General features: G+C 46.4%; 1 protein-coding gene across 5 annotated transcripts in view; it reads right to left on the reverse strand.

Annotated features, from left to right (window-relative positions):
• dync2i1 (dynein 2 intermediate chain 1) overlaps positions 1 to 15,044 on the reverse strand; it is a 143,133-nt gene extending 128,089 nt beyond the window's left edge. For 4 of the 5 annotated variants that reach the window (XM_038798357.1, XM_038798356.1, XM_038798355.1 and 1 more), the window contains exon 1: positions 14,912 to 15,044. In XM_038798357.1, the coding sequence (XP_038654285.1) occupies positions 14,912 to 14,926 (15 nt within the window). In that variant the 5' untranslated portion in view covers positions 14,927 to 15,044. Of the gene's footprint in view, positions 1 to 14,451; positions 14,864 to 14,911 lie in introns of those variants that run through there. The other variant, XM_038798354.1, reaches the window with a different exon arrangement.
• Positions 15,045 to 21,310: the final 6,266 nt, after the last annotated feature.

The following is a 21,310-nucleotide window of genomic DNA, read 5'->3' on the forward strand; positions in this document are numbered from 1 at the left end:
AGTTTGTTGTGATCTTGGGCCGAACAGTTGCCATACCAGGCTGTAATGCAGCCGGATTGGTAACTGTGGCACATCTGTAGAAGTTTGTGAGAGTCGATGCAGACATGTCAAATTTCTTTAGCTTCCGTAGGAAGTAGAGATGTTGTTGGGCTTTCTTGGCTGTTGCATCAACGTGAGTGGACCAGGACAGACCTTTGTGATGGTGACCCCCAGGAACTTAAAGCTATCGACCATCTCTACTTCGAAGCCATTGATGTAAGGTGCGGGGGGGGGTCGTGCTACACTTCCTGAAGTCAATGATCATCCCAGCTACGCAGGCATGTCCGCCCCATCCAACCCACAGTCACCTAGTCCGATTCCGACCTGATGCCGGACCTTGACACCGAGGACCCTAAAGCACCATTTCCGGTGGGCATCATTACCAAACACAAGATGCCCCCGAAGACAAAAGTCGAGTCTCTCCCGATATCCAGCATTGATCTGGACGACGAGTGGTGTGCCACCCTGACGGGTCAACCGATCCCGAATCCGATTCCGCCTGGATACCGGCGCTTCAGCCAACCTCATCGTCTGACCTCAGAAGCCTCCGTGTCAAGCCTACCATCCTGCCAGCTTTTGGACAATAATGGTAATGGGGAGGGGGAGCGCACGCGGGTGTGGTGTATCGTGATATGCTTCCTGAAATCAATGATCAGTTCCTTGGTCTTGCCAACATTTAGAGAGAGATTGTTTTTCAGTACACCATGCAACCAAGTGATCTATCTCCCTTCTGGAGTCTGATTCGTCGTTGTTTGAGATACAACCCACCATAGTTGTATCATCTGCAAACTTATAGATTGAATTGGAGTTGAATCTTGCCACACAGTTGTGTACGTATAGGAAGTACAGTAGAAGACTGAGCACACTTCCTTGCAGGACTCCGACACACCCATACATACCGTCACAGCCTCCGAAGTCAGATCCGCCTTCTTGAAAGTGAACCCTCGGAAAGCAATTGGTCGTGTCTCACTAACTTGATAGAGTTTTTCAAGAAGGTCACAAAGATGGTTGATGCATGCAGGGCAGTGGATGTTGTCTATATGGACTTCAGTAAGGTCTTTGATAAGGTCCCTCATGGCAGACTGGTACAAAAGGAGAAGTCACACGGGATCAGAGGTGAGCTGGCAAGATGGGTACAGAACTGGCTCAGTCATAGAAGGCAGAGAGTACCAATAAAAGGGTGCTTTGCTGATTGGACAGCTGTGACTAGTGGTGTTCCGCAGGGATCAGTGCTGGGACCTTTGCTGTTCGTAGTATATATGAATGATTTGGAGGAAAATATATTGGGTATGATTAGTAAGTCTGCGGACAACACAAAGGTTGGTGGAATTGCAGATAGTGATAAGGGCTGTCAGAGGATACAGCAGGATTTAGATTGTTTGGAGATTTGGGCGGAGAGATGGCAGATGGAGTTTAATCCGGACAAATGTGAGGTAATACATTTTCGAAGGTCTAATACAGGTAGGGAATATACAGCCCTCAAGAGTATTGATAGTCAGAGAGATCTTGGTGTACAGGCCCACAGGTCAGTGAAAGGGGCAACACAGGTGGAGAAGGTAGTCAAGAAGGCATACAGCATGCTTGCTTCATTGGCCGGGGCATTGAGTATAAAAATTGGCAAGTCATGTTGCAGCTATATAGAACCTTAGTTAGGCCACACTTGGAGTATAGTGTTCAATTCTGGTCACACTACTACCAGAAGAATGTGCAGCTTTAGAGAGGGTGCAGAAGAGAGTTACCAGGATGTTGCCTGGTATGGAGAGCATTAGATATGAGGAGAGGTTGAATAAACCCAGTTTGTTCTCACTGGAACGACGGAGGTTGAGGGGCGACCTGATAGAGGTCTACAATATTATGAGGGGCATAGACAGAGTGGACGGTCAGAGACCTTTTCCCAGGGTAAAGGGGTCAATTACTAGGGGGTATAGGTTTAAAGTGCGAGGGGCAAGGTTGAGGGGAGATGTACGAGGCAAGGTTTTTTTTTACACAGAGAGTAGTGGGTGCCTGGAACTTGCTCCCAGAGGAGGTGGTGGAGGCAAGGACGATAGCGACATTTAAGGGGCACCTTGACAAATACATGAAAAGGATTGGAATAGAGGGATACGGTCCCCGGAAGTGTAGAAAATTTTACATTAGACGGACAGCATGGTCGGCGCAGGCTTGGAGGGCCGAAGGGCCTGTTCCTGTGCTGTACTTTTCTTTGTTCTTTGTTCTAATGGAGTCCCTGGTCATGTACTCAGATCCTGCACGGACCAACTGGCGGGTGTGTGTCACGGTCACCTTCAACTTCTCCCTACTCCGTTCCGAGGTTCCCACCTGCTTCAAGACCACCAAAGAAGAACCAGGCAACATGCCTCAAAGACTACCATCTGGTCTTGACATCAATCATTATGAAGTGCTTCGAGAGGTTGGTCATGAGACACATCAACTCCATACTCCCAGAATGCCTTCATCAACTACAATTCGAATACCGCCACAACCGGTCCACAGCAGATGCCATTTCCCTGGCCCTACACTCATTCCTTGAGCATCGCGACAACAAGGACTCCTACATCCAACTCCTATTCATTTACTACAGCTCTGCCTTCAACACCATAATCACAGCAAACTCAAGAAGACCACCAAAGAAGAACCAGTACAGGAGGGAGTCAGAGAACCTAGTAGGGTGGTGTAACAACAACAATCTCTCCCTCAACACCAGCAAATCAAGGAGCTGGTCATTGACTTCAGGAAGCGAAGTAACGTACACACCCCTGTCTGCATCAATGGTGCCAAGGTGGAGATGGTTTTGTTGATAGCTTCAAATTCTGAGGTGTGCACATCACCAACAATCTGTCCTGGTCCACCCACGTTGACACTACGATCAAGAAAGCAAACAGTGCCTATACTTCTTCAGGAATCTACGGAAATTAAGCCTATCCACATTGATCTTACCAATTTTTACAGATGCACCATAGAAAACATCCTATCTGGTATGGCAACTGCTCGGCCCAAGACCTTAAGAAACTACAGAGTCGTGATCACAGCCCAGTCCAGCACGTGAAACCGCCTCCCATCCATTGACTTTCTTTGCACCTCCCGCTGCCTTGGGAAAGCGGCAGTATAATCAAAGACTCCTCCCACCCAGGTTATTTTCTCTTCCAACTGGCAGGAGATACAAAAGTCTGACCGCACTAACAGATTCAAAAACAGCTTCTTCCCTGCTGTTACCAGACTCCTGAATGACCCTCTTGTGGACTGAACTCATCTCTTCACACATCTTCTCTGCTGAGTTGTACTACATTCCATATGCTTCACCCGATGCCAGTGTCTTGTGTATTTATGCATGTCTGAGGTTTTTTCATGTATGGAACAATCTGCCTGGATAGTTTTTCTTTCATTATTCTTTCATAGGATGTGGGCGTCGCAGACAAGGCCGGCATTTGTTGCCCATCCCCAATTACCCTCAAACTGAGTAATATTTTAAGAGTCAACCACATTGCTGTGGGTCTGGAGTCAAATGTAAGCCAGACCAGGCAAGGACGGCAGACTTCCTTCCCTAAAGGACATCAGTGAACCAGATGGGTTTTTACGACAATCGACAATGGTTTCATCGTCATCGAAGAACAATACAGCATAGGAATAGGCCCTTCAGTCCTCCAAGCCTGTACCAGTCTTGATACCAACCTTTGCCAAAACCCTCAGTACTTCCTTGTGCCGTATCTCTCTATACCCATCCTATCCATGTATTTGTCAAGGTGCCTTTTGAATGCCGTTGACGTATTTGCTTCCACAATCTCCCCGGCAACGTGATCCACGCACTCACCACGCTCTGCGTAAAATACCTGCCTCGCACATCTCCACTAAACTTTGCCGCATGGACCTTACACCGATGCCCCCTCGTGAGTGACCCCTCCACCGTGGGAAAGAGTGCGTGCCATCCATTCTTTCCATGCCCCTCATAATCTCTGTCACCCCTCAACCTCCGTTTTTGTAATGAAAACATCAGAGACTATTCAGCCGCTCCGCGTAGCTAACACCCTCCAGACCAGGCAACTTCCTGATAAACCTCCTCTGCACCCTCTCCAAAGCTTCCACATTCTTCTGGTAGTGTGGTGACCAGAATTGTGTGCAATGGTCCAAGTGCGGCCATACCCTCAGTGGGCAGCACGGTAGCATAGTGGTTAGCACAGTTGCTTCACAGCTCCAGGGTCCCAGGTTCAATTCCCGGCTTGGGTCACTGTCTGTGTGGAGTCTGCACGTTCTCCCCATATCTGCGTGGCTTTCCTCCAGGTGCTCCGCTTTCCTCCCACAGTCCAAAGATGTGCAGGTTAGGTGGATTGGCCAAGCTAAATTGCCCTTAGTGTCCAAAAAGGTTAAGTGGGGGTTACGGGGATCGGGTAGAAACATGGGCTTGAGTAGAGTGCTCTTTGTAAGGGCCGGTGCAGACTCGATGGGCCCAATGGCCTCCTTCTGCACTGTAAATTCTATGATCTATGACCAAGGTTCTATACAACTGTAGCATGACTTGCCAGTGTTTATACTCAATGCCAATGAGGGCAAGCATTCGTATGCTTTCTTAACTACCTTGTCCACTTGTGTTGCCACTTTCAAAGATCTGTGGACATGCACGCCCAGATCTCTCTGACTTTCTACATTCCTAAGAGTTTTGCCATTTATGGTATATTTCCCCTCTTATGTTCGACCTACCAAAATGCATTACATCACATTTGTCTGGATTAAACTCCATTTGCCATTTCTCTGCCCAAGTCTCCAACCTATCTATATCCTGCTGTATCCTCTGACAATTCTCGACACTGTCTGCCACACCATCATTAGACTTTTAATTCCAGATTTTTATTGAATTCAAATTTCACCATCTGCCATGGCAGGATTCAAACCTGGTTCCCACAGCATTACTGGGTCTCTGGATCACCTGTCCAGCAACAGTACCACTATGCCACCTCCTCCCCTACGCAGAACAACACATTTCACTGTAATTCGGTACACGTGACAATAAATCAAATCCAAATCAATCCTGGCTACAGAGAACAGTGTCAATTCCCCAACCATACTATGACTAATTATTTAAAATGTAAATTTTATCAATAAACAAAGTTATGTTAAAATCATACGGTTATTAGTTTTACCAATCATGATTACATTTTTCACGAAAACCACCGTTATCACTTCCTTCCATCCCTGCAAACAGCCATTCCATCACCAACCTATCTTTCTGACCCACAGTCTTTGGATATGCTGTCACCTCCTAAATCTTTGCCCATCATTTGTAAAACTCTGTTTGAATCCCACCAATCAGATTTACTCACCTGCTACTGCACCAAAAGAGTCCAAAGCAAAGTTGCAATCAACATTTGTAACTGTTATGTACAACCCCACTTTAGTCTCTCGCCAGCTTGGCGCTGACGGCCAAACCATTCTACTCCAGCACTTGCATTTCCCTCAACACTTGAGTCGAGCTGCATTTGCTACATTCCGCATATCTAACTGTAGCGAAAAGATCTCCAGCAAACTTCTCTTCTTGTCTCCACACTATTACTGCAGACAAGCGATCAGCTCCCACACATCATTGCCAACTCCCGTCTCTACCTCTGTACTGCTTGTTTTGATACCTCCCTTTATATCCTTGCCATTGATCCCACAGTGCTCCCCTGTCACAGTCTCAGGCAAAACCAAATTGTTTCCAACCTACGCAACCCATTTGATTCGGAAGCAGAGTTTCGGGCATTATTTCTTCTCCATCACAAAGATCAGCTTCTTCCAACTGTGACAACTCATTTGCCTCCATCCTTACCTCAATCCATCTGCAGTAATATGTTCATCCATCCCAAAATCACTTCCAGACTCAACTATTCCAAACCTCAACTATTTCCCATTCTCCACCTCCGCAAATATTGACTCATTCAAAATTCTGCTGTTTATATTCTATCCTGCACCAACTTCATTCATCCCACACCCTTATACTTGCTGACTTATGTTGCGAGTTCCCAATGTCTCAACTTTCATCCTTCTGTTTAAATCTGGGGCTGGTTTAGCACAGGGCTAAAGAGCTGGCTTTTAAAACAGAGCAAGGCAGGCCAGCAGCACGGTTCAATTCCCGTACCAGCCTCCCCAAACAGGCACCGGAATGTGGCGCCTCGGGGCTTTTCACAGTAACTTCATTTGAAGCCTACTTGTGACAATAGGAAATTTTCATTTCATTTTTTAAAAAATCTTTTCCAAGTCATATCCCATCCTAGCTCTCCTTCAATACTACAAATCTCCCCAAAATCTACATTACTCTCACCCTGATCTTGGATTGGATTTATTTATTGTCCCCTATACTGAGGTACAGTGAAAAGTATTGTTCTTCGTGCAGACAGATCATTCCTTACATGAAAAGAAAAATACATAATAGGGCAAACATAAAATACACATTGTAAATATATAAACACAGGCATTGGGTGTAGTACTACTCAGGAGAGAAGATGTGTCCGTAAGAGGATCATTTAGGAGTCTGGCAACAGCAGGGAAGAAGTTGCTTTTGAATCTCTCGCGTGTTCTCAAAATTTCTTCTCCATCACAAACTGCCCGGTGGAAGAAGTTGGAAGAGTGAGTAAATCGGGTGGGAGGGATCTTTGGCTATGATGCCCGTTTTCCCAAGGCAGCAGGAGGTGTAGACAGAGTCAATGGATGGGAGGCGGGTTCGTGTGATGGACTGGGCAGTGTTCACGACTCTCTGTAGTTTCTTCCAGTCTTGGGCCGAGCAGTTGCCATACCAGGCTGTTATGCAGCCAGATAGGATGCTTTCCATGGTGCACATGTAAAAGTTAGTAAGAGTCAATGTGGACATGCTGAATTTCCTTAGTTTCCTAAGGACGTATATGCGCTGTTGTGCTTTCTTGGTCGCAATGTCGACATAGGTGGACCAGGACAGATTGTTGGTGATGTGCACACCTAGTAATTTGAAGCTATCAACCATCTCCACCTCGGCACCATTGTTGCAGACAGGGTGTGTACAGTACTTTGTTTCTGAAGTCAATGAACAGCTATTTAGTTTTGCTGACATTGATAATAATAATCGCTTATTGTTGGGGACTTCCGGTGACGGCAGGCGGGAAGCAGCCACACACTGGAGGGCTTCCGCTCGGGAATAGAAATTTTGGAGTTTTAACGCCCGGTCCCGGGGGCAACGGAGGCTGAAAAAGCTGCAAGAAGGCACATGGAGGAGAAACGTCCAAGTGTGGGGAAAAAAGGGTCATGAAAAAGGTTAATGAAAGTCCGTCGGTGAGTGGAAAAGTCCGCGCAGAAACTGTAAGGAAAGCGGAGGCTGGAGCACCAGGGGAGGCCGCGTTGCTCACAGCAGAAGAAATGACTACAATGATGGCTGTGGAACATGAAAAACAGTTCACAAAGCACATGGAAGCAATGAAGAAGGAGACGGGGGGGCGGTATTGAAAGTGCTGGTGGAGGAGGCGATTGCCCCGGTGAGGGCAGTGGTATCAAGCGCAGCGGCGGAGGTGCGGGAGCAAGGTTAGAAACTGAAGGAAGTGGAAAAGGCATTATCACACCACAAGTGATCAACTCACCTCGATAGGGAAGGAGTAGCGGAAGGTGATAGAGACCAACAAGGGTCTGCGAGCCAAAATGGAAGACCTGGAAAACAGATCCAGGTGGCAGAATCTGAGGATTGTGGGACTACCCGAAGAGATGGAAGGCCCGAGGCCGACGGAGTATTTTGCCACGACTTTGGCGAAGCTATTGGGGGAGGGGGACAATCCCTCTCGATGTGAACTGGATCAGGCTCATCAGTCGTGGAGGCCTGTACCAAAGGCGAGTGAGCCGCCAAGAGTAGTAACTGTGTGTTTCCATCGGTATAGCGTGAAGGAGAAAGTCCTGTGCTGGGCAAAACAGAAGCAGGTGGTGCAGTGGGCTGGAGCTGGTAGACACATATACCAGGAGTTTACAGTGTAGCTGGCGAGGAAGCGGGCTGCCTTCAGCCGGGTGAAGAAGGCACTGTACATCAGCAAGGTGCAGTGCGGCATAGTAGATCCAGCTAAGTTGAGGGTCACCCACAAATCCAAGGACTTTTATTTTGGGACGGCGGAAGCGGCAGAGGAGTTTGCGAAGGCAGAAGGACTGTGGCAGAGTTGAGAAATAAGACTGAGAGCGGATTGTGTACCGATGGAGCCTCATATAACTTTATTTTTTCACTGCGTGTTGGTGTATGTACTAAATGAGTCGACGCTGTATAGTTGGACAAGGGAAGAGTTGGGACTTTCATTTGCAATGATGGTTCTTTGGGGCTTGGGTGTGCTAAAGGGGATTTCTTGGTTTTCCAGGGACCGGGCAAGGAGAACCGGGCGTGGGCCTCCATGCTGGCTGGTTTAAGCCAGCCAGTGAACGGGAGTGAGGTGGGGGGAGGGTCTGCAGCCATCGGAGCCTGGTAGAACAGGTTTTGGTGAGTCTCGCTGGGACGAAAAGTTGGGGGAAGGAACCAAAGTTGGGGGAAGGAGTTTACAAGAGGAAGTGGAGGGGAGGAGTCTGGGGTCTACAATTCATGGGTGTCATTCACAGTACTCTTTCAGGGATTGGATGCTGTTGAATACTAGGGAGGGGGGTTTGGGGGGGGGGGGGGGGGGGGACTATATATGTCAATGGTGGCCATAGGCGATTCCTGATTCCTTTCTCTTTTTTCCACCTTGGGAGGTTTTGTTTTATTTGATGTTTATATTGTCAGGTGGGCCGTTGTTTGGGGGTGGTGGGAGGATGGGATCGTTGTTGTTAATAAGGGGATTGACATTGTATTTGTTACCGTTTACTGTTTGTTGGTGTAAATTCTGAAGAAAATGTGAAACTGGAGAATAAAAATATATATATTTTTTTTAAATAGCTTACTGTCACGAGTAGGCTTCAATTAAGTTACTGTGAAAAGCCCCTAGTCACCACATTCCGGCGCCTGTTTGGGGAGGCCGGTACGGGAATTGAACCCACGCTGCTGCCTTGTTCTGCATTACAAGCCAACTGTATAGCCCACTGTGCTAATTGTTGTCGTTACACCACTCCACTAGGTTCTCTATCTCCCTCCTGTATTTTGACTCATAGTTGTCTCTTGTCCATCTCTCCCCTGTGCTCCAATATTGGTAGCCATTGTCTTCAACTGCCTAGACCCCACATCTGGAATTCTCCACCAAACATCTCTGGCTGGCCACCTCCCTCCTCTCCTTAAAAACAACCTCTTTGATCATGCTTTTGGTCAATTCTGCTGATATATGCTTCTTGACGTCAGTGCTTTGGGACATTTTGCTACATTACAGCCACTATATATATGCGATTCATGTATGTATTATTGCATCCATCTGTCTCAGGAAATGATGGACTGTGCCTAGGGTATATGTGACTTCAGGACTGAAAATTGTCTGCTCATAAGAGGCAGTCACTTCTACAACCAGCACAGATGAATGGCATTGCCCCAAGGGTAACTGATTTTTCTTCCTTCCAACGAGCTCGGTTTCTGCCATATTATTTATTTTGCACTCTGCTTTACCATGCCCTTCCTGACTGCTCACCTTCAGACACATTTTTACTTTTGCAATTTACTTTTACAAATAACATGCCAGCGACTGATAGAAATAAGGCTATGACAGGTGAGGACCTTGAGAGCATTGTTATCACTAAGGAGGTAGTGATGGGCAAGCTAATGGGGCTAAAGGTAGACAAGTCTCCTGGCCCTGATGGAATGCATCCCAGAGTGCTAAAAGAGATGGCTAGGGAAATTGCAGATGCACTAATGATGATTTACCAAAATTCACTAGACTCTGTGGTGGTCCCGGTGGATTGGAAATTAGCAAACGTGACACCACTGTTTAAAAAAGGAGGTAGGCAGAGAGCAGTAAATTATAGGCCAGTGAGCTTAACTTCGGTAGTAGGGAAGATGCTGGAATCTATCATCAAGGAAGAAATAGCGAGGCATCTGGATAGAAATTGTCCCATTGGGCAGACGCAGCATGGGTTCATAAAGGGCAGGTCGTGCCTAACTAATTTAGTGGAATTTTTTGAGGACATTACCAGTGCGGTAGATAACGGGGAGCCAATGGATGTGGTATATCTGGATTTCCAGAAAGCCTTTGACAAGGTGCATAAGATAAAGATGCATGGCATTAAGGGTAAAGTAGTAGCATGGATAGAGAATTGGTTAATTAAAAGAAAGCAAAGAGTGGGGATTAATGGGTGTTTCTCTGGTCGGCAATCAGTAGCCAGTGGTGTCCCTCAGGGATCCGTGTTGGGCCCACAATTGTTCACAATTTACTTAGATGATTTGGAGTTGGGGACCAAGGGCAATGTGTCCAAGTTTGCAGATGACACTAAGATGAGTGGTAAAGTGAAAAGTGCAGAGGATACTGGAAGTCTGCAGAGGGATTTGGATAGGTTAAGTCAGGGGTGGGCAAACTTTTCCGTGCAAGGGCCACATTCAGAAATTCACAATTTTAAAGGGCCGCATAGCATATTAATTAATAGTCCCGGTTGTAACCAATTAGCGTGCGGCATATACCTCAGCGCTTCCCTCGGCGGCATCCTGCCTTTAGCCCTCTTTTTCGCTACTTTTCAAAAAAGGCACTTCACCCGGTTATGATTCTGGGCGCCTCATATAGAACATAGAACAGTACAGCACAGAACAGGCCCTTCGGCCCTCGATGTTGTGCCGAGCAATGATCACCCTATTCAAGTCAACGTATCCACCCTATACCAGTAACCCAACAGCCCCCCCCCCCCCCCCCCCCCCCCACATTAACCTTTTTTTAAAAAAAAATTTTTTTTTTATTTTTAAAAAAAAAATTTTATGACTTGATCTTGGTGGGCCGCATAAAGACCTTTGGCGGGCCGCATGCGGCCCGTGGGCCGTAGTTTGCCCACCCCTGGGTTAAGTGAATGGGCTAGGGTCTGGCAGATGGAATACAATGTTGACAAATGTGAGGTTATCCATTTTGGTAGGAATAACAGCAAACGGGATTATTATTTAAACGAAAAAATATTAAAGCATGCCGCTGTTCAGAGACACCTGGGTGTGCTAGTGCATGAGTCACAGAAAATTGGTTTACAGGTGGTTAAGAAGGCAAATGGAATTTTGTCCTTCATTGCTAGAGGGATGGAGTTTAAGACTAGGGAGGTTTTGTTGCAATTGTATAAGGTGTTAGTGAGGCCACACCTGGAGTATTGTGTTCCGTTTTGGTCTCCTTACTTCAGAAAGGACATACTGGCACTGGAGGGTGTGCAGAGGAGATTCACTAGGTTAATCCCAGAGCTGAAGGGGTTGGATTATGAGGAGAGATTGAGTAGACTGGGACTGTACTCGTTGGAATTTAGAAGGATGAGGGGGGATCTTATAGAAACATTCAAAATTATGAAGGGAATAGATAGGATAGATGCGGGCAGGTTGTTTCCACTGGCGGGTGAAAGCAGAACTAGGGGACATAGCCTCAAAATAAGGGGAAGTAGATTTAGGACTGAGTTTAGGAGGAACTTCTTCACCCAAAGGGTGGTGAATCTATGGAATTCCTTGTCCAGTGAAGCAGTTGAGGCTCCTTCATTAAATGTTTTTAAGATAAAGATGGATAGTTTTTTGAAGAATAAAGGGATTAAGGGTTCTGGTGTTCGGGCTGGAAAGTGGAGCTGAGTCCACAAAAGATCAGCCGTGATCTCATTGAATGGCGGAGCAGGCTCGAGGGGCCAGATGGCCTACTCCTGCTCCTAGTTCTTATGTTCTAAACATGCAGTGCAGAGATTGCCTTTTGCCACTTAAATATTCTGTCACAATGGAGAACGAATGGCACTCCACAGGATTCCCAAACGATAGATAATATGTCTCATTTTCCTTTATTGCCAAGGAAAATTTATCAACAAATGCTTCAATAGGCTAAACCACCAAAACAGATATAGAACAGTATGCCTGCACCTCCTTGTGTGCTAAACAATAACTAATTGGTTAATGTTTAATACAACAATGTACTTAAGAGTTGAGTTGTCTGTCACAAATCATTTCTCTCTACAATAGCTCCTTATGTGACTAGGTGGACACTATAAATTCCTTTAATGGCAATATTTTTTCTCCTTTTTTAAATGGCTTGTATTTTCAAATCTTGCATCTCTGTATCTATCTGCAGTTCTTGAACTAAGTTCCAATTTTTAAAAACTATTCTAAGCGACATATCTCACATCATATCAAAGTAGTACTGCTCTGAACAAGCATATTCTGTACTCCCTATACTAAATATAATCCCATTTCCAATGTGATGAACACATCAGAAGATGGCAAGAAAAGGCCAGCAGGCATATCAATGCTCACCATGTCTGTTAAGACAACCTGAAACATTGATGATGCTAGCTCATTAGGCAAACAAAAAAGGATGCGAAAGTAACGCCAAATTTTTATGAAAATTTCGTGGCAATCCCTCCCCAGCTCCGTTCGGACAGTTTAACATGTTTTGTAAATCCAGGCCTATTACGAAATATATTAAACTAAATCAGCCCAACTCTCTATGGAGCATTTCATCCCACATTGGTAGGTCATAGAGTATTCAAATAATATAATATAGGAGGTCAGAACAAACCTGGAACGATACACAATAATCAAGCTTGGTGGTAAATCATTACTATTGCTTTCTTGATATTGTGCTCGATCCACGAGTTATGATCCTGATGCTTCTTACTTCATCAATTTTTTTCTAATCTTACTGTGCATTTTTCCATTTAGAAGTTCTTGGTAGTCCAATGATTCCCCGTGCCACACCTTGAGATCACACCACTCCCCGTATCTTCACGTCCTCCCTTCTCCACATTTTGACATCACCCCACTCTTTTTTTTGATAAATTTAGAGGACCCAATTTTTTTCCAATTAAGGGGCAATTTAGTGTGGCCAACCCACCTAACCTGCACATCTTTAGGGTGTGAGGGTGAGACCGACACAGACATGGGGAGAATATGCAAACTCCACACAGACAGTAACCAGGGGCCGGGATCAAACCCAGGTCCTCAGCGCCATAGGCAGCAGTGCTACCATGCTGCCCTTACTCCCCGCACCTCGCCATGCTGCCCTTACTCCCCGCAACTCGACATCGGCCGTTACTCCCCGCACCTCGACATCTCCCCACTCCCTGCACCTCGACATCTCCCCGCACCTCGACATCTCCCCACTCCCCGCATCTTGACATTTTCCTCCTTCACACACCTTGACATCTCCCCACACCTTTACGTCTCCCCGCACCTTGACATCTTCCCGCACCTTGATATCTCTCCGCACCTTGACATCTCCCCGCACCTTGACATCTTCCCGCACCTTGACATCTTCCCGCACCTTGACATCTCTCCACTCCCTGCACCTTGACATCTCTCCACACCTTGACATCTCCCCGCACCTTGACATCTTCCCGCACCTTGACATCTTCCCGCACCTTGACATCTCTCCACTCCCTGCACCTTGACATCTCTCCACACCTTGACATCTCTCCACACCGCCTCTCCACACCGCCTCTCCACACCGCCTCTCCCCCCAACCCCCCCCACAATCGCAACCATGAGATATTCTGGGCAGGTATTGTCGATGGATTATTAATCCAGAGATCTGGAAACCCAGATTGGAATCGCACCATGAGAGGTGGCAAAATTTTAAATTAATAAAAATCTGGAATTAAAAGTCTAATGATGACCATGAAACCATTGTCGATTGTCGTAAAATCCTATCTGGTTCACTAACTTTTATAGAGAAGGACTTCCATGCCCAAAATCTTGCATTCAAAAATCCCTTCTCAGTCATCAACCTTTTACAACTTTTTAAATTATAAATGTAGAGTACTCAATTATTTTTTTTCCAATTAAGCGGCAATTTAGCGTGGCCAATCCACCAAACCTGCACATCTTTGGGTTGTCAGGGTGAAACCCACGCAGACACGGGGAGAATGTGTAAACTGCACACTGACTGTGACCCGTGGCCAGGATCGAACCAGGGTCCTCAGCTTCATAGGCAGCAGTGCTAACTACTGCACTACCATGCCGCCCTTTTACCACATACAATTGATATACCTAAAAGAGGACTTTTGTATTTCCTATTATGTTAGATGCAAGTCCCTTCTCATCCCTTGCTTCTCAAATTTGCGTTTTCGATCCACCTCTGACCCTTCAATATTATGCCTGATTCTCAATTGTATTATCCACCTGAAATCTGTGATCTGCAGCCCAGTGAGCTGGCTTAGCTCACTGGGCTAAATCGCTGGCTTTTAAAGCAGGCCAGCAGCACAGTTCGATTCCCGTACCAGCCTCCCCGGACAGGTGCAGGAATGTGGCGACTAGGGTCTTTTCACAGTAACTTCATTGAAGCCTACTCGTGACAATAAGCGATTTTCTTTTTTTTTCCATTTTTCTTTTCTCCCTCAACTTACTGTTTCTGTTGACATCCAGGGAGCTCTAGATAGGTTGACCTGTTATCGTTGTTTTCCCCTGCCTGCTACGCCAAAGACCTCTGGAGCCCCTTCTTTCCCTGGAGCTCCACGATTCCTTCTGACCTCCCTATCTGGGAGGGGTATTTATTCCCATGCTGGAAAAGGGGAGAGCCCTACTAATCCCGGCACCTTTCCAAATGGGGACGGACAGAAGGTAGGAGGATATATTAGTGCAGTGAATGTTCCATCCCAAGGGGACTTCTCACCCTCAACGCTAAATTCAGGAGATGGAGGACGGGTCGTGTGGGATTGAGAGAGAACCGACGCACCAGCGGCTGCTGAGGGTGAGATTAGGATTCCAGTCGGTGACATTCCTAAATCTCACCGAGTGAGAAGTGGCAGCCGCGCTGCCTAGACTTTATTTCCGGACTGTCGCCGTGGCGTGGGTTGTTTATTTTACCTTGCTGGGCTTCATGCTGCGAGCCGGGTGCCGGCGTTACTACGGCGCCTTCGCGGGTCCCTGGTTACCAGGCAGCCGCCATCTTGACGTTTCCGAGATAAACGTTCGAGGCGGCGCATGCGCCGGGCGGGTTAAGCAACCATGGGAACTGCGGCGGCTCGATTGTGAAACCATGGCAACTGCGTCGCGCGCTAATTCGCGCCCCGCCCCCTGGCTCCAGCCAATCCCATTGCGGGCTGCATGAGCGTCAGGTCTATGGGCCTGACAGTGCCATTTGAACCCTCCAGGGATTTTGTTTCTGAGCTGAGAGCCGGATTGAGATTGTAAAATTGTATCGAATATAATAATCAAAATGTGGCACTTTCTTCACTACATCCAATTTTACATAGAATCACAGTAAGAAGTTTAACAACACCAGGTTAAAGTCCAACATGTTTGTTTCAAACACTAGCTTTCGGAACACTGCTCCTTCCTCAGGTGAATATAGAATCACTACAGTGCCCATCGAGTCTTAATCGACCCTCTGAAAGAGCACCCTACCTATGACCACACCCCACCCTTTGGACACAAAGGGACAATTTAGCAGAGGCAATCCACCTAACCTATCTGTGTATAAACTGCATGTAAACACACACTATACAAAATAAAGACAATAGGTGGATTTGCCATGATATGTCCAGGGGTCTACAGGTTAGGTTATGGGGATAGGGCGGGATTGATGGGTGAGTGGGCATGGGAAGAGTGCTCTTTCAAGGTGTCGGTGCAGACTAGATGCACAGAATGGCCTCCTTCTGCACTTTAGGGATTCTATGATTCTTTGAATGTCCAGGTATATATTTGGGTTTATTGTTATGTGTACCGAGGTACAGAGAAAAGTTGTTGTGCCTATAGTCCAGACAGATCGTTGCATACATGAAAAAACATAGGACATACAATAGATATACAATGTAATACATGGGCACACTTATCGGGTGAAGCATACAGAGTGCAGTTCTCAGTGGAGAAGATGCGTGGAGTGTGAAAGGGAAAAAGTGAAAATCACTTATTGTCACGAGTAGGCTTCAAATTAAGTTACTGTGAAAAGCCCCTAGTCGCCACATTCCGGCGCCTGTTCGGGGAGGTTATTACGGGAATCGAACCATGCTGCTGGCCCGCTTGGTCTGCTTTCAAAGCCAGCGATTTAGCCCTGTGCTAAACAGCCCCTAAACAATGTTCAGTTCAATTCATAAGAGGGTTATTCAGGAGTCTGATAACAGCGGGGAAGAAGCTATTTTTGAATCTGTTACTGCGTGTTTCCAGACTTTATTTATCTTTTAATTTTTTTACATTTCTTTTAATAATCTTTATTGTCACAAGTAGGCTTACATTAACACTGCAATGAAGTTACCCTGAAAAGCCCCAAGTCGCCACATTTTGGCAACTGTTCGAGTACACGGAGGGAGAATTCAGAATGTCCAAATTACCCGACACAAAGGGGCAATTTAGCACAGCCAATTCACCTGTGTATAAACTGCATGTACACACACACTATACAAAATAAAGACGATAGGTGGATTTGCCATGATGAATTGCCCCTTCGTGTCCAGGGGTCTACAGGTTAGGTTAAGGGGTCACGGGGACTAATTGTGGTCTATGGGTCAGGAAGTTGAGGATCCAGTTGCAGAGGGAGGAGCCAAATCCGAGGTTTTGGAGTTAGTAATCCACTGAAGGCAAGAACAGTTCAGACCAATATTCTTATTTCCCAGTTTTTACTGGTGCAAAGGATACAAACAAACACAACGAATAACCTAGATGGTCTCCTCCTGTGCTTTAACAATTCTACAGATGAGAACATTAAGTACAGTGAATAATCTGTGTAACAATAACAATAAACATTGTACATATTAACTAACACATGTACGTTAGAGACAGCACATAATCTGCACATGCACATTCTTTACACCAGGGAGTGTACAAATGAACCTTCCTATGGCTGAAATTATATATTTGCACAGGCTATAGCCAACAGGCTTAGTCATAGAATTTACAGTGCAGAAGGAGGCCATTCGGTCCATCAGGTCGGCACCGGCCCTTGGAAAAAGCACCCTATGCCTCCACCCTATCACCGTAACCCAGTAACCCCACGTAACCTTTTGGAAACAAAGGGGCAATTTAGCATGACCAATCCACCTAACCTGCACATCTTTGGACTGTGGGAGGAAACTGGAACACCATGAGGAAAACCACGCAGACACGGGAAGAAAGTGCAAACTCCACACAGACAGTCACCCGAGGCCAGAATTGAACCTGGGATCCTGGAGCTGTGAAGCAGCAGTGCTAACCACTGTGCCACCGTGCCGCCCAGGCACACGTACAGGTAAAATAATTCATAATCTGTTGGCAAAAATATTGACTGTTGAGGCTCAAAGTGACATACTGCTCCCCAGTCCTGACTGTGAAGCGCTGCCAGTACTATCTTCCAAGTCAGTTCATTATCATGATCTACATCCCAACCCAGTGGGGGGAGTGAAGAAGGCGCTTGACGATTTGTACTCTGCTACAAATAACACAATGAAACAGAACACTCAGAGACCTTGTTCATCGTGGCCAGGGACTTCAACCAGGCCAACTGGAAGAGCATACTGCCAAAATTTCACCAACACATTTCCTGTCCCACCAGGGACGCCAAAACTCTCGACCACTGCTACACAAAAATCAAGGGAGCCTACCGATTCATTTGCCGACCACACTTATGAAAATCAGACCATGAGACAGTGCTCCTTCTCCCGCATACCAGCAGCAACGTGAGCGGGGGAATCCAGTTAAGAAGGTCCTGCAGTGCTGGTCCGAGGAAACAGAAGAGCCCCTACTTGACTGCTTGGAGTCAGTGGACTGGTCCATATTTAATAACTCAGCGACCAACCTAAATGAGTATGCCACCTCTGTCACAGACTTCAGTCCCTTCTTCACAGAGACCCCAGGCCAGTGCCGGTTAGTACAAAGAAGAACAAAGAAAACTACAGCACAGGAGCAGGCCCTTCAGCCCTCCCAGCCTGTGCCGACCATGCTGCCCGTCTGAACTAAAATCTTCTACACTTCCTGGGTCCGTATCCCTCTATTCCCATCCTATTCATGTATTTGTCAAGATGCCACTTAAATGTCACTATCATCCCTGCTTCCACCACTGATGGAACCATCAATTCACCAGACACGTGTTTCCGATGTGAATCTAGGCTTTAATCGACTTACTTCAGAGCCAGCCTGTTACCTGCCGATGAACTCGTAGTGACCCAGGCTGACTCTGGACACGGGTATTTATACAGCTGCACTAGGGGGAGGAGTCATGGGCGGAACCAAGGGTGGAGCCCAGTACAAGTTCCCAAGTGCTCCCAGCGCTACTCCCCCTAGTGGTAGGATGGTGCTACTGTGCTTACAATAACAGTGTGAATTAGTATATATACATTCCAATATTACATTCACCACAACCACCTCCTCCGGCAGCGAGTTCCAAGCACTCACTACTCTCTGTGTAAAAGGTTTGCTTGTAAATCTCCTCTAAACCTTGCCCCTCGCACCTTAAACCTATGACCCCTAGTAATTGACCCCTCGACATTGGGAAAAAGACTCTCACTATCCACTCTGTCTATGCCCCTCATAATTTTGTAGACCTCTATCAGGTCGCCCCTCAACCTCCATCATTCCAGTGAGAACAAACCAAGTTTATTCAACCGCTCCTCATAGCTAATGCATTCCACACCAGGCAACATCCTGGTAAATCTCTTCTGCACCCTCTCTAAAGCCTCCACATCCTTCTGGTAGCGTGGCGACCAGAATTGAACACTATACTTCAAGTGTAGCCTAACTAAGGTTCTATACAGCTGCAACATGACTTGCCAATTCTTATACTCAATGCCCCTGCCAATGAAGGCAAGCATGCCGTATGCTTTCTTGACTACCTTCTCCACCTGTGTTGCCCCTTTCAGTGACCTGTGGACCTGTACACCTAGATCTCTCTGACTTTCAATACTCTTTAGAGTTCTACCATTCACTGTATATTCCCTACCTGCATTAGACCTTCCAAAATGCATTACCTCACATTTGTCCAGATTAACCTCCATCTGCCATCTCTCCGCCCAAGTCTCCAAACGATCTAAATCCTGCTGTATCCTCTGACAGTCCTTATCGCTATCCGCAATTCCACCAACCTTTGTGTCATCTGCAACCTTACTAATCAGACCAGTTATTTACGAACAGCAAAGGTCCCAGCACAGATCCCTGCGGAACACCACTAGTACTGGCCTCCACAAACGGGGACCAGGCCTACTGGCACTTGGGGTGGGGTGTGGGGTCTCCCAGGGGTTCGGGGGCACCTGGGAGCCTAGACTCTGGGCATGATGATACCCTGGCATCCCTGATGCCACCGGGCACCCTCGCACTGCAATCCGAGTGTCACCTTGGCATTGGCAGGGTGCCCAGCTAGCACTGCAAGGCTGGCAGGGGCATTTTACCCACATCGAGGATTAGGCATGCGTGTGCCCTGCCCTGATTAGGCGAGTTTGGAGGTGTCAGGGTGTCACGTTGGGAGGTCTCGAGATTGTGGCGCCATCTGATCTCTTCCTGCACTGATGAACAGAAATGAGACAAAGTGTGGCCTGGGCGGGGCATTCCCTGCTGAGGCCCCAAAATAAAACAGAGACATGTTAGTTAGCAGGGTCTTTCCCGGTGTTGCCAGTGCTGGGAAATACCCAGCTAAACACGCTCGGCACTGGAATTTGATTCATTTCCATTAAATCGCGCCTGTTGTTGATAATCATACTTCAAGCTTTGAAAGATCAGGGGCGGGATTCTCTGGTAGGCCAGCCGCGTTTACAGACGTGGCGTGGGGCCCCTGCCAGCTGCGAGATTCTCCATTTCAGCAGCCGGTCAGTGGGGTTCCCCATTGTGGCCACCCCATGCCGTCGGGAAACCCACGGACATGGGTGCACTCCCAGTGGACCAGAGGATCCTGCCGACGGAGAATTCCGCTGCAGAACTCTTTCTATTTACTATTGCTAGGCTGCCTTGTACAATAGAAGATCCCAGATTGAACTTGTTCTGTTACGTATCAAATTAATCTCCACTGTAGTTGTGGGCCCCAAGAACACTGCGCATAATACAGCAATATATAACAGAATTGCTTGCCGCTTCTGCTGTTTGGCATGCATGTAGTCCTATATAGTCACTTTACTGGGTTGATATCTCATTTTTAGTGCTGCTCCTATCATGTTCTCCTCATTGAACAAAAGGATGCCTGCAATTGTGTGGTTCCTGTTTTACTTCTGTGCTGTAATCAGATAATTGAGATCCAAGTCATAAACAGGCCACCAGCATCTGATTAGGCAGCATGTTGATTTATGTCCAACAAGAAAATTAACTTATCATCAGTGAATGCCAATGGTCGTTCAGGTCAAAATATTCATTTCCTCTGTATAAAGTAAATGCATTTTTTTCTTTTTTTAATCTCTTTACTTAACATTTTGTTCGACACTCTCATGTGCTCTAAATAGAATATCTCCTGTGTAACAACTGTTTCATGTGTTCTTTGCAAAAATAGTTTCTTTGTAATTAAATGTTGATCCCATTTGAACATTTTCGTTACTTTCCTGTTTCCCTTTTCTCCGGGTTCCCTCTTGATCTTCCCCTCTCAAACACAGCCAAGGTATTCTGGTATCTCGCGCTAAAGTGGCTATTCTTCACTTATGAACTGAAATAGTGAGTGGAATGTTGCCTGGTTATTTAACAACAACAACTACTTTCATTTACCTAGCGCCTGTAACGTAATAAAATGTCACAAGTTGCTTCACAGGTTCACAGGGTTATCGAACAAAATATGACACCAAGCTGTTACGACCACAGCAGATGTTAAATGCTGAGCAAGCCAAACCCGAGAGGGAAACCTGACTTGCAGGCCATAACCCTGTTTTTGTATTCTGAGAATGAGAAGAAGTCTGCTGATCTCAGCAGCCTAGAATTCCAGTAACACTTTTAAGATTTTACAGATTTATTAACAAGAAGAAAAGCAAACTTAAGCACAGAGTTAAAATAACCATACAAACCATTCCCCCCAAAACAAATCTGCTTCGACCAATCCACAAGTAAACATTTTTCAGGTCACACTCTCCTACAGATGTTTAATGATACAAATTCAGTAATATTGCCCGAGGCAAAACTGCTGTTGCTGTAGTAAAGATATAGCACACAACCTTTCAAAGGTTGTCAGAAACAAGACTGCTTTCTGAAGCCCAAGGCTTTTCTGGATTTCTGGATGGCTACCTCAGACTTCGTACCTTCTCTCAGCACAAAGCCGTTTCCAGGATATTTTCCCCATACAGCCGACAGAACACAGCTCAGCAACTTTCCTTAAGTATCCTTGTTCCCCAC

The sequence above is a fragment of the Scyliorhinus canicula genome, chromosome 5 (genome assembly GCF_902713615.1).
Source record: "Scyliorhinus canicula chromosome 5, sScyCan1.1, whole genome shotgun sequence".
In the NCBI taxonomy this organism is placed as follows: domain Eukaryota; kingdom Metazoa; phylum Chordata; class Chondrichthyes; order Carcharhiniformes; family Scyliorhinidae; genus Scyliorhinus; species Scyliorhinus canicula.